Here is a 20,009-nt window from a genome sequence, read left to right as displayed (position 1 = left end):
CGTCCACATCTAGGGAGGTTAGCCACAGTGCCATGGGCTTTAAACTTCTTGATGACATTGCGCACGGTAGACACAGGAACATTCAGGTCTTTGGAGATGGACTTGTAGCTTTGAGATTGCTCATGCTTCCTCACAATTTGGTTTCTCAAGTCTTCAGACATTTCTTTGGTCTTCTTTCTTTTCTCCATGCACAATGTAGTACACACAAGGACACAGGACAGAGGTTGAGTCAACTTTAATCCATGTCAACTGGCTGCAAGTGTGATTTAGTTATTGCCAACACCTGTTAGGTGCCACGGGTAAGTTACAGGTGCTGTTAATTACACAAATTAGAGAAGCATCACATGATTTTTCGAACAGTGCCAATACTTTTGTCCACCCTCTTTTTTATGTTTGGTGTGGAATTATATCCAATTTGGCTTTAGGACAATTCTTTTTGTGTTTTTTCATTTAAGACAAATTAAATGAAGATAATACCAAAGAATGTGTTTGCAATCATTTTCAGGAAGAAACTCAGTATTATCTGACAGAATTGCAGGGGTGTCAATACTTTTGGCTACAACTGTATACTGCACAGTGAACAGAATAAACAAAAAAAACTTCTAGAATTGCTGCTTTTGTGTTCTGCATCTCAAAAATCAGATGCTATGCATCCCAAGATGGTACCAATAAAAACTTCACCTTATTCTACAAAAAACAAGGCCCCACAGAGGTCCGTCAATGCAATAAAAGGGATAGTTCTCAGAATATGGCGATTAAAATATTTTTGATCTGTTCATTCATTGTCCATTAGTCTTTGAGGGTTTACCTTAAGTCAGGATGTATTAGAGTCAGCTCACGTTGAGTGGGGGGCGCCAATGACGCACATTACTTCAGGTGTCAACCTCTGCGGCTAGGCAGGAACTACTTAGGACCAATTGGTATTATTTGGTCTGGCTATAAACGTGCCCCGTTTCGGTGTTGTTTTTTTCCTCTTCCACACCTATCTATTCCCATTTAAGATGGTGGCATCCTGATAAGGCCCTTTGGGATACCGTAATTTACCTATTGTGCTTAGAGACATTGTATCTCATGATTCTATATCTATCCAATAAGCATACTGGTGTATCATATAGTCTAGTGTTTTTAGTGTTGACTGCTTTTATTTTTTGGGGAGGGAGGGGGATAATTTTTAATATAGACCAATAAAATTTTTCAGGGGATTTCTTTTTGTAAACTTGTAGACCGACATCGATAGTCCTTCTAACCACTACTGAATATTATAAGCCATTTTTTTGTGTTACCCTCAGCTGCCATGATAACACATCGGGTCTTCTCGCAGGGGGCTACTTATTGCACCAGTGAGCACTCCCTTTAATTTCCAATGTCAGTAATACATAGTGGCATCTAAATGGTTACCAGCAGTGATGAACGCTTAGAGACACAATTTCACAATTCCGAAAAGAGGGAAGAATAGGAAGCATTTAAGGAAACCAGGATGGATGAACACAGAACTTAAGCACATGCTAAAAAGGAAGAAAAAAATGTTTATAAAATGGAAAGAGGGAGGCATATCTAAAGAAGAATATAATGCTGTCTGCAGAACCTGCAGGGCACAAATCAGATTAGCTAAAGCTGAAAATGAACTGAGGCTTGCAAGAGATGTCAAAAGCAATAATAAAGGATTTTGGGGATATGTCAAAAGTAAAAGAAAAGTCAAAGATGCTATAGGATTTTTACAGGATGAAAATGATGAAATGGTAAGACAGGATGTTGAGAAGGCTGAACTTTTAAATTCCTATTTTGCATCTGTTTTCTCTCAGAAAGGAAATGCAACATCAACTGTTATTCACTGTCCTATTAAGGGAATAGAAGAATCCAGGATATCTATAAACAGAAAGATAGTGAGGAAACACTTAGCTAACCTAAATGAATTCAAGTCTCCAGGTCCAGATGAATTACACCCCAGAGTACTGAAGGAGATAGCAGAAGAAATTTTTGAACCCCTCTCCATAATCTTTGAAAATTCTTGGAGAACAGGAGAAGTGCCAGAAGACTGGAGAAGAGCAAATGTTGTTCCTATCTTCAAAAAGGGGAAGAAGGTGGACCCAGGCAACTATAGGCCGGTGAGTCTGACTTCTATACCAGGAAAGATCTTTGAACAAATTATTAAACAACATGTATGTCAATACCTGGATAAGAATGAAGTGATTAAACAGAGTCAGCATGGGTTTCTAACTAATAAGTCATGTCAGACTAACTTAATTTCCTTCTATGACGGTATCACTGATTGGGTGGATCAAGGAAATGCTGTAGATATAGTATATCTTGACTTCAGCAAAGCATTTGACAAAGTCTCTCATACAATCCTTATTGAAAAAATGACTAAGTATGGAATGGACAAGGCAACTGTTAGGTGGATTCATAACTGGCTTAGTGATCGGACCCAAAGAGTGGTCGTAAATGGCTGTACATCCAGTTGGAAGAATGTCTCAAGTGGGGTACCACAGGGCTCTGTCCTGGGCCCTGTATTGTTCAACATCTTTATCAACGATTTAGATGAAGGAATTGAGGGTAAACTGATTAAATTTGCTGATGACACAAAGCTAGGAGGGATAGCTAATACTAGAGAAGAGAGAGAGAGGATTCAAAAAGATTTAAATAAACTGGAGAAGTGGGCAGCAACTAACAGAATGGTTTTTAACAGGGAGAAATGCAAAGTACTACATCTGGGCAATAAAAATGAAAAAAGCATATATAGAATGGGAGGAATAGGGCTAAGTGACAGCACATGTGAAAAAGACTTGGGTATACTAATAGATCACAGACTGAATATGAGTCAACAGTGTGATGCAGCAGCAAAAAAGGCAAATGCAATTCTAGGATGTATTAACAGAAGCATACAGTCTAGATCACGTGAAGTCATTATTTCCCTCTACTCCTCTTTGGTCAGACCTCATCTGGAATATTGTGTCCAGTTTTGGGCACCACATTTTAAAAAAGACATCAACAAACTGGAGCAAGTTCAGAAAAGAGCGACCAGAATGGTGACCGGTCTGCAAACCCTGTCTTATGAGGAAAGGTTGCAGGATTTGGGAATGTTTAGTTTGCAAAAGAGAAGACTGAGAGGAGACTTAATAGCTGTCTACAAATATCTAAAGGGCTGTCACATTGTAGAAGGATCAACTTTATTCTCATTTGCACAAGGAAAGACTAGAAGCAATGGGATGAAACTGAATGGGAAGAGACATAGATTAGATATTAGAAAAAACTTTGACAGTTAGAGTGATCAATGAGTGGAACAGGCTGCCACGAGAAGTGGTGAGTTCTCCTTCAATGGAAGTCTTCAAACAGAGGCTGGACAGACATCTGACTGGGATGATTTAGCGAATCCTGCTTTGAGCAGGGGGTTGGACCAGATGGCCCAGGAGGTCCCTTCCAACTCTACGATTCTATGAGACAGAAATGCCAGCTATGTAATCCAGTCAACATTTACATCTACCATGTGTGGCAAGAGCGCTCTGAGCCACCTTTAAAGTACTGTCACACTTAGCGATATCGCTAGCAATATCGCTATAACTTGTGACGTTATAGCGATATTGCTAGCAATATCACTGTGTGTGATACTTACCTACGACCCGCTCCCCCGCTGGTTATAGCTGATCGCGCGAGAACGTCCAGGACTGTTTCTCGTCGTCAGCTTCCTGTGGAGAGACGAGCGACGAGCGTGGAGCCGGGCGGGAGGACGTCAGGATCGCCTAGTGTGACAGGTAAGTAGCGACCCCCGACCCCTGCGATGTTGCTGGTGAGATCTGCCTGTGTGGCAGCTCACTAGCAACCACTTAGCGATGCACCAGCGATCCTGACAGCGTCATATCGCTGGTCGGGATCGCTGGTGCATCGCTAAGTGTGACAGTACCTTTACTCTTCTGGTGCCCAGTGTGGACTTACTGGTACATCTTTACTACTCATATAGTGTTTAGGAGGAATACCGGGATCATTGAAAATGGCATTAGGAGGCAGATAAAGGACTCCCAAAATACCTCCTACAGGTAAATTCTGCCGTTAGGTTCTCTTTAAGTTGTTACCTCATTTGCACCATCATTTTGCAGCAAACATGCACTGTCCAAAGTGCTGCCAGTTCCGGATCGCTGGCACATACCCTACTCTACGTAACTGCTGACAGTGCAATGTGCACATTGTAACGATTCCCCTAGAAGTCATAAAGACCACATGTATATGATTTGTATATTTGAGGTCACATGTCCACTAGACTCATCTGGCTCCTCTCAATTCTCTCCTACTGAGAGCATGTCCAGGAGAATCTAATTTGTATTTGACTTCAACTATGCAAATTGCATACATGAGGTCACATGACTGCCAACTTGCACAGGGAATACATGGGAATCATGACAGCATGCGCATCGGACACGGTCACAATTTGGCAGTCTGCTGTGAGAGTCCCTGGAAACTTTTCTTCATAGACGTTACAACCTCTAAGTCCTGAAGATGGCAGCATTGTAAATTCGCTTCCCTGGATCCAAGCGTTCCATGCATAGGCTGTATTTAATAGGGGGATGGTGAAATGAGATTTCGCAATGCACAAACACTGCAGAATCCAGTGACGACAAACATTAAGATTGTGCTGTTATTGGATACAAATGGATTTAAAAATATATCACCAGTTCTTTAATATCATGCACAGAAAACTCAGTGTCAGTCAGTTGTTTTATACAAAATAACAGTGCTTGTTTCACCAATTACTGAACGCAAAAAAGGTAAAGTAAAACAAGTAAGGAAACCCAAGTTTAATAAGGCATGCTCTTTCCGGGCGACAGATAAATGCTTACAAGATTTGTGAAAGACTTGTAGGACATATGTAAATATTAAGAACAATGGAGAAGATAGGGGAATGGAGTGGATGTGGCCACATTGTGTATTTTACCTTCCCTGGGGTTGTGTGAGCTGCATTTTTTTTTTATGAGACCATTATGTATAGTAAATTTAATACAATTGTATCACATTTTACGCCAGTATAATGATACATTACCACTATTGTAATACCATGACCAGGTATCACAACTTTATGATGAGAAAAAAAAAAAAAGAGACCTGATGGATGTTATATTAGAAGACAATGCATAAAAATGCTATTAGCTGCAAATTTCTCTAACACGGACAGATCAGACACATTCTCTGCCATGTAGAACCATGTACTTTTGTTCTGATGTTCTGTATCAAACCAACTAATGGGGATATGTGGCATACATAGAAAGCAGTACATTTATTCTCTTGGGAAAGTGTGAAGTGTCACGAGACTTTGAAACAAAAGCTATCAAGTCTATTACCAACTATGCCACAAATTCTTATATTGCCCCAATAAATCTAAAATAAAAAATAAAGCAACTTTGCAATAAGGCTGCATTACCGTGCAGCAGAGATCCACCGCAGCCTGGTGCTGCTGCATTCCTTTTCACTGTTCCCCTGCATTTAATTTTGAAGCAAAACTAAGTGACCATGTGTGAACGCAACCTTAGTATAAATGTAAATATATATATATAATATATATAAAAACCTCTAATATTTACATCTGCTCTGCAAACTCATTCTGTGTGATCACATACATTTTATGTAGCGTATTCTCATACTTTCTTCCATTTGTCCCTTGCTTTCTATGTGTGCCCATTTATAAGGGTTAGCCACAAGTAGAATCACAGAAAAGGAACATGATCGCAGGATATTATACAAAGTTTGTTTGCTGACCATTACCATAGAAACACAGTCTAAATAGGAGTTATGGGGAAAAAAAGGTGGGAAGTTAAGACTTATTGCAAAGTTGTGTCATTTTTCATTTCATTTACAGTAAGAGAATTAAAAAAAAATGTCAAGGTGAACATACGGCTTTAATTTTATCATATCATACAAAGACCAGACTTTACATCTTATTAGTCATGTGAACTTCAGGTTTATGGTGCACATCACTGTGTACTTTTTGGAAAAGAAAAAGAAAGCAGCTATTCAAGATGGTAGATTGTGTTGTCTATGTAACTTAATGTTACTCTTTTCTTTGACAAAGTAGGACTCAAGCTGTAAAATTAGCAGCCATTCAAAAACCCCTTTCCATGTGAAGAAAATTCTTGCTCTGCCCTTTACATGTTATGATTTCAGTTCACGACAATGGGAATCCAGTCAGAGGTTTTTGGAATGTTGAAGGATTCTGGTGGAAATTCTGCACCCCGTATGCAGCAGCTGGAAAGCACTTTCCGTGTGCAATCTCCAAGTGCACGACACATTCCTCTTCTCTTCATTGTCCACCACAGCACAAGGTTTGTAAGACTACCTTTCATATGGCTAAGCATTTCACTGCCAAGAGACATCTGCTGTATACTCTAACAACACATGTCAAATTATCCTTGGCAATGAAGTATTTAACGACTTATATAAAAATAACAGAAAAAAAAATCTCCCAAAACTGTACTCCTTACAGTCTCCCCAACAAAAAAAAAATAAAAAAAAAAATTCAGGATTTCTGGTGTACGCGACATCAAAACAAAATAGAAAAACCTATTTTACATAAAAAAAACTTCAGCACATAAAAAGCGTACACTGCAGAATGCCCTGTCATATATGAACATAATTTATATATCTATTTATATATCTATATATATATGCATGTATAAAAACACATTTCTGTATGACAGCTCCATGCCTACAGAGCACAGAGCTGACAGTGGTATGAGAAATCAAAAATACAATATTGGCTTTTGTACCACATGCACTACCTGCTGGCCATGAGACTAGCATTGCCCCCTCTGTGATTCACCTTGGATCTTAATCTATTGTGCACACAACTCCAAAGCTTTCTTCATTCTCTAAACTAACAAAATAAGGTTCTGTATAACATAATATCTTGTTATCCTGAAAGCATAAAAACATCAAATAAAAAATGCAATAAACATTACAAAGTTTAGAATTATTTTACAACTAGGTCAAGCAGCTAACAAAGAGGTTACCTATATCACTTAACCAGTAGCTAATTCAATATTTTATCTGCAATTTACAAAGTAGAAAAGGGTTGTATGGGGGTTAACAGTACTACGGTGTCTTTCAGTGTGCACATTCCCATTACAGAACTGGCTGGCAATACATTGACAAATGGCAGATCTTGGCTTGTGTATTACATCGCTATGTAAGTGAACCTCTTTAGCTGCCAGTGCTCACAATCTTTCCTGAATATGGAAAATCTTATTAGTATTTTGCAATATATTAATTTTGTATGAGCAGAAAGCATCAAACGTTGAATACTTAGGCTTTCAGTATAGTGCTTAAAACTTGAGCCTTAGAGTTTACTCAGGCAACTGACAGAACTGATTAACTACCCTATGTACAGTGCTTGTAAGAGAAATCCAGCTCGCTGGAATGATTGGTTAGCGTTAGACAGGCAATCCCTCCATCTGATCATTCCAGGCCTGATCAGGTTGGTGGGCCGTCACTTTGACCCAGACCAGAAGTGTCATAGGCTGCAGAGGAGGCAGGGGAGAGATCTTAAAAACATTTCCCTTTATAAGGAACACTTAAATACTAGGAGTTGTGCAGGAACTAGAAAAAGGCACAAGAAAGGGAAAAGAAATCCACTCACACGGATACAGAGAAAGGTTTTCTTCCCCTACACTAGTTGTAAACCCCTTCTGGCAGTGAAAAAAAGGAGTAATTTAGATGGACACAACTTAGCAAATGGATAGTATGCTCTACTGAAGTGATCAACTCCATCTTTCAGAACTTGTGAGTAGGAGGATTTTACCATGTCACATGCATAGGTAAAGGTAGTAGCAATGCTCAGCTACCTCCTAAGTGCATACTATCCATGCTCGTTTAATGTACATTGTGGCCAGCTCTAGTCTAATTACCACCATATTCAATTCTCAAAAAGAGGGGTGCCAGTCTCATGAATCCATTGTCCTGCTGTACTAAGTGTCAATATGGTAGCGCACAGTCCGGCTATTCCCTTTGGCATACTGTGCCCCATCATAGATTCATTTCCTGGCAGCAGAACAAGGTCAGCAGCAGTGCAGAACTTCCCACATATTCATTAGCCCTCATTCAGGAACATAGATTGTAAACGTACCAATGTTAGTGTTTGTGTATGTGTGATCACTTCTGTCTAGAGATCTTTATTACATACACATGCTTTTTTCAATGGCAGTGTAGCCCTGCTTCCAATAACACACCCTGGGACCCCTCCACCTAGAGTCTGATGACCTCTGGGTTTAAGGACCAGAAATTCAGGGGGTACAAACACCAGCTATTCTGGCAGAATGGCACAGTTTTTACTCCTTGGTTCTGGGAGATATCCGGCAGTTGGCATGCTGCAAAAGTTCACAGCTTCAGACAGTCTGGGGCAGAGAAGCTGTGGGAAAATGCAGTCCTACAGGTGGAAGACAGGTGCTTTGGGTGCTGGGCCTTGGTGAAGCAATAAAGGGATGGCACACTTTGGTTGGATTAGAATCCTAAGACCAGCTCCCTTTTTCAGTGGCACCTTTGGATGAAGACAAAACATATTGGCTAGGAGAACAAGCAGGTTATATAGGATATAAGGGAGTAACAGGACAGGGAACATGTAATTAAACATGCAAACACACAGGACAAAGGGAAACAGAGTTAGAAGCGTAAACTCACATGCGCTGTGTTTATGCTCACATTACCAAGCGCCTGTGGAAATTGTGAATTTGAATATATGACCAAATTTACAAAGAAACAAAAAAATGCAATTCGATGAATCGTAGATAGCTTTCTAATGTGTGAGTTTCTTGAGTATGTGTTTAAGACATTACATGTATTAAATAAATACATTTCCTCATGGCTCTAGAACAAGGGGTAGTGTTGAAGACTTTTTTTCAATGATTACACAATAAATGCACATAGGAAGAACAGGCCTTGTGTACAATTAAGACCATGAGAGTGAATAGGTGGGTAGCGCTGTAATTATTTAGCAGTTATGTAATATTGGCATCGCTAAGGTGTAGGACTCTATACTAAAAATGTCTGCTTTTATGGTTATCACACAATGGGGCTCATGTTGAACTGTCTCAAAGAAAAAGTGAGCCTGTTGCACCAATCCAGAATCTAGATATCATTTTCCAGTGTTCTTAACAAAATGAAAGTTGAATTTTCTTGGTTGCTACAGGCAAATAAGGACACTTTTTCCTCAGATAGTTTAGATACATCATGTTCAGTGTCAGTATGGCTTTATGACTAACCCATTGAAGTAATGGCAATAACTTTTTGGCTGAATAGACCTAGAATGGGGTAGTGTTTGCAAATTGTGATGAAGATGGCTATTGTGGGCTTGTTGGGTAAAGAGTAGTGAAAGGACAGGACAGCAAGGGAAGGAGCTGTGACCTCATCCAGAGTCCCAGCTGAATGGGGCTCTCATTCTGGTGTTAAATGGAGGTCTCCATACTGTGAACTGGGCTTTCAGACGGTGATACTGTGATGTCCAATGGGCGAGGGTCAGCAGAGGAGTTGTTGTTGTGATTGTGCGTCTGTACAGTATGTCCTTTCAGAAGACCCTGTGATTCCTCGCCCTCGCTGTCGCTGTCTGTTAGCTGGGGATCAGGCCTCGACTCCTGTGGCATGAACTCCGGATGGGTCATGAAGCTATGGATGGCACTGCGGGTCTGTGGCTTTTCAAGTCCCTCATACAGGGAGCTGCGGAACGCATTAACCACCTTAATCTGTTCCATGGGGAAAAAAAAAAAAGTTAAAAATAAATATTTTAAGAGAATCAGGTGATTAACAATTCAAGAGACAAAGAAGGAAGTCAGAGAAGTGAACTTAATATGAAATGAATATAGAATACAAAGAGAATATCAAAATAAGGACTGAAAAAAAATCTGTGATGTAAAAAAAATTAACAAAAAAGAATATTTGTGTGTACAAAATCTGAATCTCTATACACACACAAATACTCTTCCCAAGAGTTAGTTACTTGGTTTACACTCAATTATTTAAAATATCAACTAGCCATACATTACAAGGCCAGGAATACGTGCACCCAAATGTACTTATTCACTACTAGAGAACTCTGCATATACAGATTTGTTTCAGTTTTGTTTTAGTTATAAGTAAGGTGAAGGGCGCACCACTATCAATAGTTCATGACAAAACCAAAATGGGGTGCAATACCTAGTCCGTAAACTAATACTGAACATGAAGGGAAAGCGAGACTAGACTAATGCTGGTATGCACATCCACATATTAAAATGCAGAAACACCTTTATTGCACCTCAAACACATCAAGATCAATCTAATAATAATACACATATAAAGGAATCATGTGCTAATAGTGAATCATTATTCTTCCAAACTGTATAACGGTAACAACTGCTGCATATATACTCAAAATAATTATAAAGACATTTAGGTAATATACATAAAGCATAAATATATATATATATATATATATATATATATATATATACATATATATATACACACTGTATATACATATATATATATACACACACTGTGTATATATATATATATATATATATATATATACATACATACACACAGTACGGACTAAAAGTTTGGACACACCTTCTCATTCAAAGAGTTTTCTTTATTTTCATGACTATGAAAATTGTAGATTCACTCTGAAGGCATCAAAACTATGAATTAACATATGTGGAATTATATAATTAACAAAAAAGTGTGAAACAACTGAAAATATGTCATATATTCTAGGTTCTTCAAAGTGGCCACCTTTTGCTTTGATTACTGCTTTTCACACTCTTGGCATTCTCTTGATGAGCTTCAAGAGGTAGTCACCGGAAATGGTTTTCACTTCACAGGTGTGCCCTGCCAGGTTTAATAAGTGGGATTTATTGCCTTACAAATGGGGTTGGGACAATCAGTTGTGTTGTGCAGAAGTCTGGTGGATACACAGCTGATAGTCCTACTGAATAGACTGTTAGAATTTGTATTGCGGCAAGAAAAAAAGCAGCTAAGTAAAGAAAAACGAGTGGCCATCATTACTTTAAGAAATGAAGGTCAGTCAGTCCGAAAAATTGGGAAAACTTTGAAAGTGTCCCTAAGTGCAGTGGCAAAAACCATCAAGCGCTACAAAGAAACTGGCTCACATGAGGACTGCCCCAGGAAAGGAAGACCAAGAGTCACCTCTGCTGCGGAGGATAAGTTCATCCGAGTCACCAGCCTCAGAAATCGCAGGTTAACAGCAGCTCAGATTAGAGACCAGGTCAATGCCACACAGAGTTCTAGCAGCAGACATATCTCTACAACAACTGTTAAGAGGAGACTTTGTGCAGCAGGCCTTAATGGTAAAATAGCTGCTAGGAAAGCACTGCTAAGGACAGGCAACAAGCAGAAGAGACTTGTTTGGGCTAAAGAACACAAGGAATAGACATTAGACCAGTGGAAATCTGTGCTTTGGTCTGATGAGTCCAAATTTGAGATCTTTGGTTCCAACCACCGTGTCTTTGTGCGACGCAGAAAAGGTGAACAGATGGGACTTTGCATGCCCGGTTCCCAACCGTGAAGCATGGAGGAGGAGGTGTGGGGGTGCTATGCTGGTGACACTGTTGGGGATTTATTCAAAATTGAAGGCATACTGAACCAGCATGGCTACCACAGCATCTTGCAGCAGCATGCTATTCCATCCAGTTTGCGTTTAGTTGGACCATCATTTATTTTTCAACAGGACAATGACCCCAAACACACCTCCAGGCTGTGTAAGGGCTATTTGACCAAGAAGGAGAGGGATGGGGTGCTACGCCAGATGACCTGGCCTCCAGTCAACAGACCTGAACCCAATCGAGATGGTTTGGGGTGAGCTGGACTGCAGCTGAATGCAAAAGGGCCAACAAGTGCTAAGCATCTCTGGGAACTCCTTCAAGACTTTTGGAAGACCATTTCCGGTGACTACCTCTTGAAGCTCATCAAGAGAATGCCAAGAGTGTGAAAAGCAGTAATCAAAGCAAAAGGTGGCTACTTTGAAGAACCTAGAATATACGACATTTTCAGTTGTTTCACACTTTTTTGTTAATTATATAATTCCACATGTGTTAATTCATAGTTTTGATGCCCTCAGAGTGAATCTACAATTTTCATAAGTCATGAAAATAAAAACTCTTTGAATGAGAAGGTGTCCAAACTTTTGGTCTGTACTGTATATCTACTATATAATTGTCTAATTCTGTCTGTTTGTAACGTAAATCCCACGTCACTGATTGGTCGCGGTCGGCCAGGCGCGACCAATCAGCGACAGGCGCGGTCCGGCCGCAAATTGTCGCGGAATTCGAAAGACGCACGCCACCCCTACTGTCGGGAGATCTGCAGCGCTAGCCGCTGAGCTTCCGACGGTTGCCGCGGGTCATCTCCTGCCGCACAGAGGTCAGCGGCGACGCAGCCGGGAGATGACTGGCACTAGCTGGTCATCACCCGGCTGCGGAAGTATCCCGATCGGCGCTAGCGATCTCGCTCAGTGTGGAATGTTACCGGAAGTTGCAGGCCTATGTAAATGGCCTGGGTCCGGTCCGATGGGCCGTGTTTCTTCTTTTTTCTCCACCCCATCCATGGCCCACGTCGCGCTCTTCTTCAATCTTGCTTCACGCACTAGCAGCATGCTTTGCCCAACTGCGGGCAAAGCTGAAAATCATTACTGCGCATGCGCCGGTACACTGTGTCCCGGAACACAACAAAATACTTGCTTTGCGAACGCGCGAACAATGGAGAATACCGGAGAAGAGTACCGGAGAAGAGTGCGGATGGGGGCCACGGATGGGGTGGAGAAAAAAGACACACCGCCCATCGGACTGGACCCAGGCTATTTACATAGGCCTGCAACTTCTGGTGACAGATTCCCTTTAAACTACATACGTATTCTAGAATATCAGATGCGTTAGAATCGGGCCACCATCTAGTGTGTGTATTATGTGGTGTAGTTACCACTGTGTCCGCTAGGGGGCGCTGTATGGATGTCCCAAGAGAGAGGATGAGTGGCAGAATCCTGAAGGACGGTTATGTATCTCAAGGGCCCCAGATCCAAAATCATCCCTTATGTATATATAAGAAGCTGATCATTGCCCACATGACAGGCCAATTGAGAGCCAGAGACCAAAAGCGTCTCACAATCAAAACAGAAGAAAGGTAAATATACAACCTGATAAATGACTGCTTAATCATGAAGAGGAGTGTAGAAAGGCTTAATAGCCATGTAGGATGCAAGCAGTATTGGTAACAATGCCAGTTCAAATCTGACTAGTATAAGAAGCCATATGGACATGAAGTCCCAAATGGAGCGAAAGAGGGGGTGAGGAGAAAGCCCCACGCGTATCGCTGCACTCGGCAGCTTCGTCAGGGGAAGCGAGTCCAAGTTGGATGTATCAGGGTTAAATACATGAGTTAATCAAAGAAAGATCATACCGGTGTGGTGTCATGGTCTGGATGAGTGAGATCCAGGAGCCGGCCATGCAGAGATAATCAATGCGCAAGCGTGATGACTGATTCTTCTATTTTGATTGTGAGATGCTTATGGTCTCTGGCTCTCAATTGGCTTGTCATATGTGGGCAATGATCAGCTTCTTATATATACATAAGGGATGATAACTTTTGGATCTGGAGCGTATGGTGTTTTTTGAACACGTTACATGCCCTTTGAATTATTGTAGATTTGTTTCTGTATATATACACTCACTGGCCACTTTATTAGGTACACCTGTCCAACTGTGTGTTAAGACTTAATTTCTAATCAGCCAATCACATGGCGGCAACTCAGTGCATTTAGGCATGTAGACATGGTCAAGACAATCTCCTGCAGTTCAAACCGAGCATCAGTATGGGGAAGAAAGGTGATTTGAGTGCCTTTGAACGTGGCATGATTGTTGGTGCCAGAAGGGCTGGTCTGAGAATTTCAGAAACTGCTGATCTACTGGGATTTTCACGCACAACCATCTCTAGGGTTTACAGAGAATGGTCCGAAAAAGAAAAAAAATCCAGTGAGCGGCAGTTCTGTGGCCGGAAATGCCATGTTGATGCCAGAGGTCAGAGGAGAATGGGCAGACTGGTTCGAGCTGATAGAAAGGCAACAGTGACTCAAATTGCCACCCGTTACAACCAAGGTAGGCAGAAGAGCATCTCTGAACGCACAGTGCGTCGAACTTTGAGGCAGATGGGCTACAGCAGCAGAAGACCACACTGGGTACCACTCCTCTCAGCTAAGAACAGGAAACTGAGGCTACAATTTGCACAAGCTCATCGAAATTGGACAGTAGAAGATTGGAAAAACGTTGCATGGTCTGATGAGTCTCGATTTCTGCTGCGACATTCGGATGGTAGGGTCAGAATTTGGCGTAAACAACATGAAAGCATGGATCCATCCTGCCTTGTATCAACGGTTCAGGCTGGTGGTGGTGGTGTCATGGTGTGGGGAATTTTTTCTGGGCACTCTTTGGGCCCCTTGGTACCAATTGAGCATCGTTGCAACGCCACAGCCTACCTGAGTATTGTTGCTGACCATGTCCATCCCTTTATGACCACAATGTACCCAACATCTGATGGCTACTTTCAGCAGGATAATGCGCCATGTCATAAAGCTCGAATCATCTCAGATTGGTTTCTTGAACATGACAATGAGTTTACTGTACTCAAATGGCCTCCTCAGTCACCATATCTCAATCCAATAGAGCATCTTTGGGATGTGGTGGAACGGGAGATTCGCATCAGGGATGTGCAGCCGACAAATCTGCGCCAACTGTGTGATGCCATCATGTCAATATGGTCCAAAATCTCTGAGGAATGCTTCCAGCACCTTGTTGAATCTCTGCCACGAAGAATTGAGGCAGTTCTGAAGGCAAAAGGGGGTCCAACCCCTTACTAGCATGGTGTACCTAATAAAGTGGCCAGTGAGTGTATATTTTTTTTCTTGATGCTTTATGTATATAACTTATATCATTATAATTATTTTAAGTATATATGCAGCAGTTGTTACCATGATAGAGTTTGGATGCATCATGATTCGCTATTGGCACATGATTCCTTTATATGTATATTATTATTACACTGATCTTGTATCAACTATGATCTGGCTTTATCATGTGCCTCCTTTATCAGCTAGCTCAATCCTGATTAATGGTGGATTTCTACTCAGTTGCCCATATGGTTTCATACATGGGTGTGTTGGTTATTTGATATGTTCTATATGTATTTTAAATGTTTATGTTTGTCTGGTTTGAGGCGCAATAAAGGTTTTTCTACATTTTAATATCATGTGGATGTGCATACTGCCATTAGCCTAATCTCTCTCTCATTTTCAGTTTTCTTTTAGAACAGCTTCAAATTGTTTCTAGGACTTTCCACTAAATTTTGGAACTTGGGGCTCATCCAGACTGCCAATATCTCTAACTGAAACAATTACCAGTTATGCGCTTTTGTTTCGGTGCCTCTATTGCAACGGTGGCAACAACAGGCACAAGGTCCTGCATATCACGGAGGCCAGATTTGTGCTTGTATGAGGCATTGTCAAAATGATTCATACAAAAAATGAAAAGAGCTTGCCTCCAAATGTCTGCAATAAAGTTGTGACAACAAAATCCTCAATAAATAATATTAGATGTGGTTTATATCTAGTTTTGAACAAACTCTCCAACTAAAAATTATCCAAATATTGTCAACACAGAATGGAGACTGATTGCCAATATCACTATCTCCAAAGAAACAAATTATCGGTTTGGTTATTTTGTATGAGATGCCATTTTTGTAAAAATGACAACAGACACTGCAACTTCATATGACTTCACCTTTTAATTAGCTTTTCAGTAAATTGCCTTTTTTATTTCTTGAAAATTCAAGCAAAATTACAGGTAGCCATCAGTTTCTGAGAAGTCACTCCAATATGGGTGAAACCAGATGGTATGCCTGAATACATGTGGCCATATCACCCCCTACACACACTTTGGCCAAAATGTTCTCAGGAGAATAGTGTGGCAGACATGGTGGACGCACCTTTGTTGTGAAGCACTAGGCAGCTACGCAAACTCCTGCAAGACCAAAATGTAATGAGGAAGCTTATTATTATTCTACTTCACACCCTAACAAAGCCGATGTTGGTGCCAAGTCACCGAGCTCTTCATGGATGGTGCATTCTACTCCTGGGATTATTGGCCCCTTCCCCATACTGTCTGCCTAAACAAGCCATATTCTGGATTAGAGACACACTATGCTGGTTTACTGTATGCTAGTGTTAGCAATGGGTGCAGTTAAAACATGACAGGGACATCATAATCTTGGCCATGCACTGTATAGCACATTTTGTAGGGATTAATTTATTATTATTTCATAAAAGTTGGTGACTGTATTATTCCAGAAGAACGCTCTGTACACATCACGCTTGCCAGCTAAATCTGGTGCATACACCTGGGAAATCCGCCCACTTATGTGCCAAAGATAAAGATCCAATATAGATCATACACAGGTGTACGTTCCCAGGTGATTGGGGGCAGAGGTGTACTATGTCAATGTATAGAAGACACTCTTTCCATTCTTTGGCTCTATGGCACTCTACAGTTATATTCAACAGTGACAGTAATTATTGGCATCAAAATAAAACACAGTACAAAAACATGACAACAGAAAACTAAATAAAAAAATATGATTGTTTCTCTTAATTGCTTCAGACTACTAACATCAAGACACTAATGAAATCTTTGGTACAAAAAAAATCTTATACGTTCAGTACATTATAGTCATCATAGTAAAGCATTTATAAAGCTGCAGTCCCACTCAGAGTCAGAGAAAAAGGCGTACAGTGTCATCCTTCAATTCATCAAGTTCAGTGAAATTAAAGCAACATATTCAACCTAATTTGAACAATGGAAACACTTCCTCAATCATTATGGTTTACGTTATTGTAAACTATCTGGATGGGTATTCCAAGAGGGTCTGCATCTTTAATACCTACTCAACACACTGATCTAAACCCTTCACTGCACAACAGCATCTTCCAAAGAAGGCGTTAGCATGCGGACTCATGCATTCTGTGCAGGCAGCAGGACCCCATGCAGACAATGAGCTGAAAAATCAAAGCAGCACAGAAAGTGAGAGAAACAGCAGGTTAGAGCCCATTTAAAGCAAAAGTCCAGGACTCCTGTGAATATGGATATTAAAAAACTAAAAGAGGCATTAGTAATTGATATTAATATATCAATGTGCGTTTTAGAACTATTCCAACATTAAGGACATCACATAGCTTGGTAAACTACTGAGTTGAGCTCAGTTTTCCTACGTCTAGACTACTACCCCACTCCCATGGTCTAGTGGTTATACTGAATAAAACTATAAGCCAAACAGATTCACTGCCACTAAATAACATTAATATTGCAGAAACACTAAAAAAATTCTCTATTGTAAAGACGCAAGTTCTATTCTAAAGAACTTACACATTCTAGTAGACAGTACAATGTAATATGCATGATAAAAAAAGGTTTTAATAGCAAAGTATGTTTACAAAAGCAGAATTGGTAGTATAGGTCTGCTTTATGAGAAAATGGATTTTGTAAGATTGTGTTATACGGCTCTATTAACACCATGTTTGAGATCTGCATTATTTATACTGTGTTAAAGTTTCCTTTTTGTTCACTAAGGTCAACAACAGGTTTAACTGCATAGGAATACAAATTAAATTATATAATAGTGCAATGTAAACGTATTTAAACCATAAAAGGTATAAAAAAAGCTTCCCTGTAAAACTATATACAAATATCTTTTTGCTTTGTCCCTTAACCATTCACAACATAATGATGTCAAGTTTCCTCAATTTAAGCATTTTCCCTTTGTATGACATCACATTAAACCACAAATAATATATACATACAGGATTTACTCCATTATTAAACAATATGAGAATTAAATATGTATTATATTAGTAATTTATTGCAAAAAATGACATGAATTGAAGGAAAAAAAAAAAAAAAATTAAAAAAAAAAAAAGGAAAAAAAAGGAAAGGAGGCCGATTTGTAGATTGTGAGCTCTCGCAGGCAGGGTCCTGCTGTACCAGTCATGACTTGTATTGTTTAAGATTAATGTACTTAATTGTTTTTATGTATACCCCTCCTTACATGTAAAGTGCCATGGAATAAATGGCGCTATAATAATAATGCAGGACACAGTACTATTAGAGATAAAGCATTGCCATAAAAAAGACACTAGATGGCAGAGGGTTCACACAAAACAACTAGAAGACATGAAAGTACTGTCTGAAGATTGGTGTAATGTAGTTGACTTTAATCTAGTTCGTTTCCAAAAAAAATTTGGGTAAAGAGTATGTACATGTGTTTGTTACAATAAACATACCACTCATATTAAATAAAACAGTGTGCCACCGCATCAGCCTCCACCTAAACGCCAACACGCTTTTCATCCCTACTTTATATGGGTGTTGACCTACTTAAAGGGAACCTGTCAGGTCCCCCATGCCCCCCAGTCCAAAAGCATTCTGCTATGTGTGATTAAACTCCCTTCTTAGCCAGCCGTGTATAACATAATTCAGTTAAATAAATGCTTTAAAAAAGCATTTATAACCTCCACATTTCCTAAGGTAATAATGAAGGCTTTGACTAGTCGATGAGATGTTCGATGCCCCAGACTAGTTTAGCCCTGTTTCCAAGTTATCACACCCTTGTGGGCGCGATAACATAACGTATTTTTCGAACCATAAGACGCACTTTTTTCCCAAAAAATTTTTGGGGAACGTGGGGGGTGCATCTTATGGTCGCAATATACTTACTTGCGACCATACGTCGCAATATACTTACTTGCGACCATGGCTGGTGCCGCGGTGCTCTGTGGTGCAGTGGTGGCAGCGGGCTGTGCTCCGGTGCAGGGGTAGCAGCTCTCTGTGCTCCGTGGGGGGCTCCGCCGGCATTGCCTCGAAGCCCGGAGGCCCCCGGACATCCGTTGCTGGCTGCCGCCATGTTGCGGTGGCCTCCAGGAACATGGACACCGGTCCGGGGACGACGCATGCGCAGGTTCAGATCTCGTCCCGAGATCTCGTGGGACGAGATCTTGTTGCCGAGATTTGAATCTCGTCTCCCGAGATCTCGGGACGAGATCTGAACCTGCGCATGCGCCGTCCCCGGACCGGCGGCCATCTTCCCGGCGTCCATGTTCCCCGAGGCCACCGCAACATGGCGGCAGCCAGCAACGGATGTGCGGGGGCCTCCGGGCTTCGAGTAAATGCCAGCGGAGCCAACGCCCCTGCACCAAAGCACAGCCCACCGCCACCCTCACCCCAGAGCCCACCTGCCCCAGCCCAGCACATCTGCCCCAGCCCAGCACAGCTGCCCCAGCCCAGTCCACCTGCCCCAGCACAGCCGCCCCAGCACAGCCCAGCTTCCCCAGCACAGCCCACCTGCCCCAGCACAGAGCCGCCGCCACCGCACCAGCCTGGACCACTGAATGACCCCTGTGACCACTCCTCCACCTGTGCCAGATCCCTTCCCAGGTAAGCTGAATTCGGACTGGAAGATGGACCCCCATTTGACACATTATTTTTTCCCCTATTTTCCTTCTGAAAATTGTGGTGCATCTTATGGTCAGGTGCGTCTTATAGTCCGAAAAATATGCTAATTTGCTTGAGCCGGCCTTAATAGGATCCCTTTAAATGTATTACATTACACCTTTGTTTAGACAGTATATTTATGCCTTCTATTTCAAATACCACTATTTTGTGTGCGTCATCTGCCATTTAGTGGCTTTTTATGGTAATACTTTACATCTAACAGCGCTAAGTCCTGCATCAACTTCTCCACTTTTTCTTGTGCTTTTGTATACAGTGGGGGAAAATTAAGTATTTGATATCCTGACAATTTTGCAAGTTTTTCCACCTACAATGAATGAGGAGGTCTGTAATTTTTATAGTAGGTACACTTAACCCGTAAGACAAAATCTTAACAAAAAAAATCTAGAAAATCACATTGTATGATTTTTACATAATTAAGTTGCATTTTATAAGATG

At 40.9% G+C, this 20,009-nt stretch overlaps 1 protein-coding gene across 5 annotated transcripts in view; it reads right to left on the bottom strand.

Moving 5' to 3' along the window:
* Positions 1-4,772: 4,772 nt before the first annotated feature.
* Positions 4,773-20,009, bottom strand: part of ATP2B4 (ATPase plasma membrane Ca2+ transporting 4) — a 286,539-nt gene continuing 271,302 nt past the window's right edge. For 3 of the 5 annotated variants that reach the window (XM_073560764.1, XM_073560759.1, XM_073560760.1), the window contains one exon: positions 4,773-9,713. In XM_073560764.1, the coding sequence (XP_073416865.1) occupies positions 9,420-9,713 (294 nt within the window). In that variant the 3' untranslated portion in view covers positions 4,773-9,419. The remainder of the gene's footprint in view (positions 9,714-20,009) is intronic. The other 2 variants (XM_073560761.1, XM_073560762.1) reach the window with 1 other exon arrangement.

Source organism: Dendrobates tinctorius, unplaced genomic scaffold (genome assembly GCF_039654945.1).
Source record: "Dendrobates tinctorius isolate UK_male_01 unplaced genomic scaffold, ASM3965494v1 ptg000304l, whole genome shotgun sequence".
Classification (NCBI taxonomy): domain Eukaryota; kingdom Metazoa; phylum Chordata; class Amphibia; order Anura; family Dendrobatidae; genus Dendrobates; species Dendrobates tinctorius.
The sequence above is the reverse complement of the archived record's forward strand: the minus strand, read 5'-3'. Positions and strand labels throughout refer to the sequence as shown.